This window comes from Montipora capricornis, chromosome 4, assembly GCF_036669925.1.
Source record: "Montipora capricornis isolate CH-2021 chromosome 4, ASM3666992v2, whole genome shotgun sequence".
Taxonomy (NCBI): domain Eukaryota; kingdom Metazoa; phylum Cnidaria; class Anthozoa; order Scleractinia; family Acroporidae; genus Montipora; species Montipora capricornis.
Genome location: NC_090886.1, coordinates 9319633 through 9330353, shown reverse-complemented (window position 1 = coordinate 9330353; position 10721 = coordinate 9319633). Strand labels below are relative to the sequence as shown.

Below are 10721 nucleotides of genomic sequence, written 5' to 3'. Positions count from 1 at the left end.
GGAAACACCCGTGTCACAAATAAATCTCTGTGATTTTGTTTTATTTATATCTGACCAATCAAAACGTAAGAGGTACCAAATTATGGGTTCTAATGCCTCCGGTCATAATTTTTCGGCTCATTACCCTAAAAGGTACCGCTAAAGCTCCCGCTGTAAACTTTTTGAGGCTGAACTTCCTAAGAGGTACCGAAACCGCTTTTTTAACTCTTAAAACGTACGACGAGCACCCCCGTCCTTTATATATGAGAGTCCCCCCTCCCCCCGGGCAGTTAACTTGCATGCACCTAGGAATAGGCTCTTTGCATGAAGTCGGTCACATGATTAATAACTGGCAAACTTTCGGCTGAAGCTGTTGAACTCCAGCATATTTTTAGACAAAGCAATACCCTTTGTGATTTTATTACCAAGTAAGTTATTATTATTTTGTATTAAAGGCAAGGGACTTTCTCAGTCTTCTGCTATTTGTGTTTGCTCTCCAGTAAAATTTTACAAATGAATTCACGTTCTTACACTGATTTGAGGCAGACTAAGCAAGAACCCAGTCAGCCAAGCTAGCTGTCATTTTCTGGTGTGCTTGGTTCCAAAACCGGCTCGATAACTTGGGCTTGTATGGCATACTGGCGTCACTAACAAAATCGAAAATTACCCATCTCAGACCTGAACTAGTCTGTGTAACTTAACTGGCAATTTTTTGGCCCCGTATGACAGCTCTTATAGTTCTAAGCCATTCATGCATGTCTGAACAATACAACCCTTTCCCTTTGCCCCAAAGCATGGGCAATCTTAGAGTTAGTGTTTCAGGTATTTCCAAACTGATTTCAAATTTTAACCCCTCAAAGGCCTCTGGCCCTGACCAAATCCCATTCTACTTACTTATAAGATATTTAGTAACGTTATCTCCCCAGTCCTTCAGGTAATTTATCAGTCTTCTCTTGATACTTGCAAATTGCCTCTTGACTGGAAGCTTGCCTTAGTCTCACTGGTTTTCAAGAAGGGATCTGGCACAAATCCCTCAAATTACCGACCAATCTCGGTAAAACTATTCAACATTACATCTTATCTGGAAAACACTCGCTGCTTTCACATCTTCAGCATGGTTTCCGTAAAGGCTTATCATGCGAGTCTCAAGATTGATTCTCACCCTTCACGACCTTACTTCAAACTTTGATCACAAGTTGCAAACTGATCTTCATCATTCTCGAATTTTCAAAGACCTAATCATTCTTTTCCGCATCAAAGGCTCCTTCTCAAGCTTGCGTCTTACGGCCTATGTGGTCAGACTCCCTGGATTAAGTCTTTTCTTTCTGATCATACAAAACTACTGTGCTTGGTGGGTGTCAATCTGCGTGTGCAGTGTCACCTCAGGTGTCCCCCAAGGTTCTGTGTTGGAGCCTCTACGTTTTCTTACATTTACGTAAATGACCTTTCTGATAACATTAGCCTGCGTAGCAAGCGTCCTATTCGATAGAAGAGCTTCGAAAGGATTTTCCTCAAACTAGCCGCGCGAAAGTTGGGGCAAGAGACTGGGGAAATACTTGCAAGAAGACCTCCTATTTTTGAAAAACTCCCACCTTTTAATGGTTGACTTGACATACGCTGATTGATGCCTTATTAACAAATTAGCCAATAAAAGATAACCATGTTAACACACGTTGACTTCCGTCAAAACCAACCGAGGCACACCGCAGAACTTGCCATTGAAATTTTAACGTTAAGTTTGTAACGGCAGCTTCTCAGCCGGGTACGACTGGTTATGTTTGTTCCGAGAATTTGTTCAAACCATCGAAAAGAAAAGAAAGTTACGGACAAACTTTAGCTAATATCTGCAGAGCGTTTGGAATGGAAGTTGTCACAAACAACAGCCAATTTCAGAACGTGTAAGCAATCGGTGCGCTCGTAAAATACAAAATTTAGGAACATAATTCGTACAGAGTTCGATGGGTAGTAAAGCCGTTAAATGCAAAACTCCACCAAAGCTGATCATGAAACTATTCAAGAGGTTTTACTTTAAAACTAGCGACGATTTCAGTGCGACTTTGCTGGCTATTTCTTGGTGCAAAGTGGTTGAAGAAATGAATCGTACTAAATCTCCTTGAAATTACAGGAAAACTTCCTTGCTGGTTTGATAATCCACAGTATGTTTTTGGTCAAATCGTCACGAAATCGTAGAGGAAATAGCAAGTATTAAAAAGTGCTTTAATAAAAAACGTATGACTGTACAAAGGAGCCGCTTTCTTCTCATAATAAGAGAAGATTTAATAACGGAGCTTCGTAATGGTGTTCATTTTGTCTCAATACATGATATAGGACTCAAGTTTACATTGGGCAAGGTAAGGAGACTGAATTTGACGAATACAGTTTATTTCCTTACTCCTGAAACGTGTGGATTCTGATAGTTTGCAGGCATTTTATTTATTCATTCTGTGTAAATATTTTGCAAGCGAATGAAAAGCTCACTTTAGTCCAGTCCAAACCTTTTCGTCGACAATAAGCGCTGCTTATTATGGAAACGCTTAATTGTTCATAGCACCTTCAGCTGAAGCGTAAATAATATTGACTTTCCCTTGATGGATATCGTCCAAACAGTCCAGATTTTCATTTAATTAAGGCCCTGTTTACAAGCAGGTAGGGTAACCCTACTGCTAGGGTTACCCTAGCAAGAGGGTCAAAGATAGCCCGGTTTCACAGGTAGGCTTACCCTACCACCCGGGACAACTTTGTGTGCTTGGTAACCGCCAGTATCGCAAACACAATGGAAACCGCTAAAAGGTTGTCCCGGGTAGGCCAGTTGTCCCTAGCAGAGCGTTTACAAGGCAGCTAGGGTTACCCTAGAGCTAAGGTAACCCTAGCACTCACCTTGTAAACACGTCGTTGAAAAAACAAAGAAATGTGTGAGTGCTAGGGTAACCCTCTTGCTAAGGTAACCCTAGCACTAGGGTTACCCTACCTGCTTGTAAACTGTCATTCCCATAGAATTTACCTCAACCACTTACTTGTGGAATGATCGCGTATGATGCTTTGAAATGGAGAAATCACGATGATACTCGAGAAGCCTGTTCTTCGTTTTCTTTTATCTCGAACGCCACATATCATGACATGACAAACATCTGACAAATTAAGCTTTTTCCGAATCCTGTTGGCAAAACAGCCATTAAATCTATGCAGTTAAAGAGATTGACAGTTCTTGTTCCCTTTTGAATGTAAAACCAAGACCCGATTCGCTCGAAAAATGACCACAACCAGGTTTTTTGAGCCCGCGAGACTGAGCACCCCAGCAAACCATTGTTTTAACGAAAACCGCTGGTTAGCAACCTGGTTCTGGTCATTGCTGTCTAAGGTCTTCCGTGTGAGCATGGGGCCATGTTATCTCTATCCACTCCTACTGTGAATTCTACTCTGTTTTGTTAGCAACTGTCGGCTAGGTTTTGTATATTTGTTTATTATATGACTAGCTCCGTGAGCGGGCAAGATGAACCAAATCGCGCGCTCTGATTGGCTACCCGAGCGGGCAAGATGGAGCGATACTGCCCGCTCGGGATTTCTCGCTTGGTCCCGCAAGATCAAAGATCATTTTTTGGTGTTTTAAGTCATATAATAAATCCTTTATTGACCAAGATTGTTCGGTCAAGATGACTGGATATTGGCCTCGTTCTTTTTTTGCGTGTTTATGGACCTCGACTTCGTCTCGGTCCATAAACACGCAAAAAAAGAACTTGGCCAATATCCAGTCATCTTGACCTCACGCTTGGTCAATAACCCATACATATTGCTCGTCCCTCGCTTAGGGCTGTGGCGCTGTGCCCTCGCTTTTGCTGGGATCATGTCCTCACATTTTTGTGTTTCCTAGGTTACCCTGCTGACATTGAGTTTAAATCAATTGCCTAACCCATCAGGGCTTGGCCAAAGCAACGCCTTGCCAACAATATCAGTGTTTATAAATGGAGCATGAAGCATAAAATGATAATAATAACAATGATCGATGATACTAATAATTTTTTTTTCTGAGTGCGTGAGAGGGCGGAATTCAACAAATCCTGCAATCTTATTGGTTCCGGGAGCGGGCGGAATTTTCTCATCCGGCCCGATTAATTTACGGCGGGCGGGATCCCACCCTGGTTGCGTGAGCCTGTGTGATGACCTTAAATTTCCATTTTTTGACACCGAATCCGTTTACATACAGAAGTTACTTTTTATCAGTCAAGAGGTTTGCAAATAGAATTCAAATAAAAATATTTCTCTTTGAAACGTTCAGTTTGTAAGTGGCTTTAATACTGCATTCGCTATCAAGCGCGGTGCGAGTCAACAAGTTATTTCAGAGAGGAAGAGAGAGAGAGGAAAAAAAGAATTAAGTTATTTACCAGCTAAGGGTCGTTCCATAAAGCGAAAAACTGTGACCTAGGTCTTGAAAAAGCTGCCCTCGGCCTGCGCCTATGCGGACCTCCCAGCTGGCAAATAGCATATCTTATTCTTTGACCATCTTAGTACCTGTTGTTAGTGTAGAAGTTCCATTCGGGGATTTGTCAGTTAATTTTGCAGAATAGATGAAACGAATTTCTGTGAAACTCAGGTTGGAATTGATACAGAGAACAGCATAAGCTGGGAACAGCAAGGATATTGACAATTGACGTGTTGTCTGTTTCAGAGGGACGAAGGAGAGAGAATCCTGAGACTCATGGAGACTCGTGACCAGACTAAATCATCTTGTCTGAGTTTGAAAGGAAACGATAACGATAAATATAACGATAATGATAATAAACAACAACGATTATTTTATTAAAATCTCAAGCTTACTTAGCAGGGTACAAGGGCTCTCCTAATTTGGGATACTGTAAACCAAACCAATTATTACAGGAAATCTACCCTGCTAGCAGAGGCTTTTTGTTTTTGCCATGTCAATTTGCCTGTCTTCTTACGGCTCTCTTTATCGTTCGTGTTTTCTCTTCCCGCTAGAAAAACCTTTGCCACGAAAGAGAGGCTTAGAAGACAAAGACAAAGGAAAGTGGATGATATGCAAATATTTTTCACATTCATTCCAACGTATTTCTATTGTTTTTGTCCTCACTGCCCTACTATCAAGCTGAATATTTGATATTTCGAAAATGGCCTATTTGGAGGTTTCTCACGTGCTAAAGGAAAAATCATGTTTTCTTGGCATTCTTCAACCGTCAAAACAACCCGCGAAGAACCAAATTTCCCTCATGGTGTAGTTGGTTGACAGATAGGATATCATTTGGCCAATCACAGAGTAGTCACGTCTCTTAACCTGGTTGTTTGTATAGTAACGACGGCGCATGCTCGGCAGAGGAAGGAATCTTTTCGTGTACGTCAGAGGTTTTGCTATCGCCCAAAGAAAACACGAACGGTAAAGACAGCCGTAAAAAGACAAGCAAATGAACACCACAAGATTAAAAACCTCTTTTAGCAGGCTACAAGAAATCAAAACTGATGAAATCAAATTTTGGTTTGTTATGAGAGAAAAAAATTGGAGTACCAGGAGACAAGGCACTTGGAGCACAAAAAGAGAGCTAACAAACTTATCCACATATGTCGTTGAGTCCGGGAATTGACGGATTTACCTCTGGGCTAGCACTGCTCTTGCTTCCTGCTGTCTTACTCAGTGGTGATCGATCGAAAAGTCACATGAGACAATCTTGTTCATTTTACAAACTTAACATGTTTTATTTAGGTTAAACATTGTTTTCATACATTAATGAGGCAAAGTCTTAAGAAAAAATAACAAAGAAATTACCATTTCACCAGGGATTTCTAATTCGTCAGCCGAGAATCAGCCGAGAATAAAGAATATTGAAAGTGCAAATTTGAATCCGATATAGGTGGTTTGCAAACAATCTCTACAGACACAGATAACAATATTGCAATGTAAGAAAACTATACGATTGCTGGTGGACGAACAAAAGGAGCTAATGAGAGACTTTTGTTGTTGTCCACCAACATGGTGGCGATGACGTCACGTGAAAACTACCTATACCAGATGTGCTTTGAAAATTCGAAATTTCACAAAGGCTTTATGGCATCATTAATCCCTTTGAAGAGTAACTAGAACCTCGCCCGGGCGTGGTATGCGTATGACGAATTCCCGTCAAAAGGACTTTGTAAGGACTAGTAAATTAAGATGAGTAAAAAATCAATTCCCATGATTCTTTTGGTTCCCCTCCTTTTCATTTCAGTCATAGCCAGGCTAATCAACAGGTCCATGCGACTATAACTGTGTTTATGCTTCATGCCCCATATGGAAAGTCTGCCGACTGATATTGTTGGCAAGGCATTGCTTTGGGCGAGCTCAGTTGAAGCCATAAAAATTATAAAGTAATATACTTTTCTAAAAAGTAAAAACATATAGATTGCCATAAAGTTGAACTTTCAAATGGTAAGTAGCCAAGAACCGCCAACTCCAATACTACTCAAGCGACACGGTCCCCCTCCCCCCAACCCCCAGGGCCTCTTTAATGAAACAAAATGTAATCAAATGTAAACGACGTCAGCATGCCCCTATATGGAAAGTCTGCCGACTGATATTGTTGGCAAGGCGTTGCTTTGGGCGAGCTCAGTTTGCTAACGCTACGCCCAGCTTGTGCACATGATACAAGATCTAGCGAAATTCCCGGATGACAAGAATGCCCCAACTGCAACATGGGAAATAACTGACTAAGCATGTCACACTCAACATAAATCCATTTATTTCCTCTGGGCAATAAAAGTCATTCGAAAAACAAGTAAATTGTAATAAAATAGTCTAATGTCCCGTGGAATATAAAAAACAGCACACAAGTAGCAGTAACAATTGTAATATTAAATGATATATATGAAATGCATCATATATTGCACTACGGGTATGAAGTCAAGTGAAACTATGTTCGCTTAAAGAAACACTGTTGATTCAGGAACTTAAACCATCGCTTTACGACAACATTATCAGACTCAGTGAAAAACTCCTCCTATTTTTATTATTAAATGTCAATGCTGACCAATAATTTTATGTGCCGAATGGAACAGCATCTTCCGGTTGGCCGCTCGAAACCAATCACATCGACGAGTCTTTCCCCATAATGTTACAGTAAACGAAACAGCAATTGATGAATCATGGGACGGGATTTTCCGGTTATTTCGCAATTCCGGAACTGCAAGACCACTTGGCAAAGTATACCCAAATTTCTCACTCTTTTCAAGAATATTTCCGATTCCCTACACTTTTTTTTTTTAATTTTTTTCTTCGAATGGAAAGCGCCCTTTCATTCTTATCATTCATTGATTTTAGTCATGTACTTTTCTTTTAGCCTATTATGTAGTGTCCTCTATAGTTCGGACCTAAACACTGTGATATTAAATTTATATGATAGGTTAACTAAGGCTAAAAATAATGTGCCATGGCCGTGTTCCAAAGAATTTTTTCGACAGAGTCGAAAAGGAACGTTTTTCTCACTGAAGAATTTGGTTTCATTCACAAATTAAAAGTAAGTATCAATCTCTGCTCTTCCAATTCCTGTGAAAAAGAAACAATGAAAACCGGCCTGACATTTTAGAGTCCTAAATCGATTCATTTTACAGAGAAGAGATTTTTTTCCTCGGAAAAAATTAATATATTCGAGTATCCCCGAGTCACCCCGAGAAATTTCAGTTGCCGAAGCTAAGTAAACATTTATCATCTGCTTCCTTTCAATAACGATAAAAGTTGCATGCAAGGCGGAGCTCCGAAAACAAAATAGAGGAGAACCCGCAAATTGTTAATTAGAACATATTACAAAACTTAAAGTATCCATGTATGTTAAGTACTGGGGTTATAAATGTACATGTCTTAAAGAATTAGAAACTACGTCTAAACTCAAATTCCGGGACAGAATGCAGTTTTTACGACGACGCTCGTGATTCCGGTGATTGCTTCAGAAAACGATGGGTACAAAAATATATTCAACAGAATTAATGAAGCCTAACGCTAAACACAATCTGCATCGCTAGTACACCCATCCTGAATAATTAGAGGTTGCGTGGTATCTGGACATTCGTGGTAATTAAAGTACACCTTTTCGTAAGAGTGAGAGAGTAATGCGATAGCGAAAAGAAATCTAAGAGAAAATCTGAACACGATGGTTAAATGAATCGAAAACTACTATCCTACCATCGCTAAGGACTGCTGTAGAAATAGGGAAATTGAACTCTCCTGCCCGTGTGCCACTTGTTCCAAACTTAGTTACAAACTCTCCACTGAGTTTAAACACCTGCACTCGATCATTCGATGAATCACAAACCAGCAGATGTCCCGCTCTGTCCACTGACAGGCAGCTAGGTTCATAGAACTCCCCGTCCCCATTCCCCCTCTTTCCAAATTTATAAAGGAACTCTCCTTCCCTATTAAAAACTTTTATACAGTGATCACCTCTGTCTGACACAACAAGATAGTTGTCATGTTGGATACAGTGAAAGGGATAGATTAAAGAACCTTCAGTACCGACACTGCGCAAAAATCGACCATCGAGTGAAAAGATTTTGATTAACTTGTTACACTTATCAGCAACAATAATGTTGCCATCGCTGTCAATTGACAGGCCACGAGGAAATTTAAGCTGGCTATCTAGCCTTCCTTCTCCTCCAAACTGATTAAGATAATGACCCTGATCACTAAACAGTTGGACTCTGTGGTTCATACGGTCTGCCGCTATAACCTTTTCATTATGAAAAGCAATCCCAGAAGGATAGTCAAACTCTCCCTGCTGATTACCCTTTTTACCAAACGATCTTAAGTGAGTTCCATTACTGGCAAAAATCTGTACTCTGTGGTTACCAACCTCACTCACGGCAATCTCATCTTTGTCATTCACTGCTACCCCCCAAGGGCAGTCAAGCATTCCAGCATCTGTACCTTGTTTCCCAAAGGAAAACACGGGTCTAAACTGTCTGCATTTGACTTGAACCTCAAAAGGACTGCCACGAACATGTTCTCCATTGATTTTCACGGATGCCTGACATTTTCCAGTTTCTTTGGCAAAGTAGCTGATTTTGTAAGTGCCATCTTTGTTATGTCGGGTTTTCGGCTTGATCGCAATGTCACGGCCTTCACGATTTTTGATTTCCAAGGTCACACGGTCATGTTCTCGGTAACATTGTTCTTTTCGTGTGTTCCTTGTTGTTACAACAATCTCTGCTTCAAGTCCAACAGTTCCTTCACGGATCCCTGCTCCCTCAGCGCTCGAATCTTTGGAGCTCGTTTTGGTGGCAAAAAAACAGCCAATTTCTTTAGTGTTAATGTCATCAAACAATTCTTCATTCCCTTCAAAGACAAATGTCGTTAAACTTTCGCCGTCACAAACAGCTGAATCTTCTTCTTCACCCTCCTCCTGAATTACTTTGTCTAGAAATTCATTTGTCTGCACGATTTGAGCGCTAGTGCTTCGCTTTAAAATCACTTCGGTTTTTTCGATTGCTGTTTCGTGCGTTTTCACTTGCACTTCGATCGCGTGCTTTTGCTCCATTAAAAACTCTAATGACTCCTTTACTTTGTTTTCCACCGCATCGAAGATTTCATTCTGTTTCGCTTGTATAGCTGTTATTAAACTGGCAACAAACTGCTGCACATTACTTTTCACTGTAACAGCTTGCTCTTGAATTTTAATACAGTTTTGGTCAATATTTGCGATCCTTGTCATCTTCTCCTGCGCTCTTCGTTTCCTTGATTCAATTGCTGCCGTGATTCTCGATTTGCGTTCCTTTGCGGCATCTTCCAAAGCAATCTTAGCGTGACTTTCGTGATCTGTTAGAGCACAAACGCTGCAAATGCTTATTTTGCATACCTGACAAAACAACTCCAATTCTTTCTTCTCGTGTTTCCCACAAAATGCTGGCTGCTTTAAAATGTTCTCAAAGTCTTCGTCTCGAAAGTCTTTCAAAGCCAATGCGTGATGTTCTTTAAAGATTCTTATCCGATTATGCAGAGGGAGGCAGTCATCACACCAGAACGAACAACAAGTGAAGCAGTACGTAGATTCTCCGCTTGTTTTCTCGCAACTTCCACACTTGATGCCACTCGTCTTGCACTCTGTGATGGGCAAAGCATCTAACAAACTGTTGATACGAAAGTTTGTTGGAAAAGCGTTAAGATCACCGTTTTCAGGGACCCCGAAGTTCCGCCTACACTCGGGACATGAAATAGTGTCTCGAATTCCGCTCGTTTGTTGAATCCTTTGCAGGCAATGAAGGCAAAAACTGTGTAAGCAAGGAAGCTGCTTTGGATTAGTGAACCTGGTCATACATACAGGACAACAAACGTGTTCATGAATATTGGCTAGAAAGGTTTTGATATCCATGATAAACGATGGGAGACGGGGAAATATCCGTATTAGAAAGAAATCTCTGTGATTCTGTTTTTTCTTTTTTTTAATCTGACCAATCAAAATGGTTCAGTTGAAGTGTTTTTCCTAGAAGTACATTTACCGCGGAAAGTTTTGGTAAACCTGTAGCATGACAGTGATGGATAGCATCCGTATTTGATTCTCTTTAGCGGAGAAAATGCATACTTCTACCCTTTACGACGCAAAGGGTGACAACCCAGCCTGTCTTTTCCATGGGCGGTGCACTTTGCCATAGACTTGACACAATTCTTACTATCATTCAAATCCTGACTTTCCTTGCCGATCTGCGACCAACCGCTCTGAGATTACGTGTGCAACTGAAAACTCGAGCTACTCGCTCATATATCTCGCGTGATTCTC

At 40.8% G+C, this 10721-nt stretch overlaps 1 protein-coding gene across 1 annotated transcript; it reads right to left on the bottom strand.

Moving 5' to 3' along the window:
- Positions 1–7284: 7284 nt before the first annotated feature.
- LOC138045486 (E3 ubiquitin-protein ligase TRIM71-like) lies at positions 7285–10721 on the bottom strand. Its single transcript, XM_068892009.1, has one exon. It carries the CDS (start codon positions 10314–10316, stop codon positions 8082–8084), a length of 2235 nt encoding a protein of 744 aa, XP_068748110.1. The 5' UTR covers positions 10317–10721; the 3' UTR covers positions 7285–8081.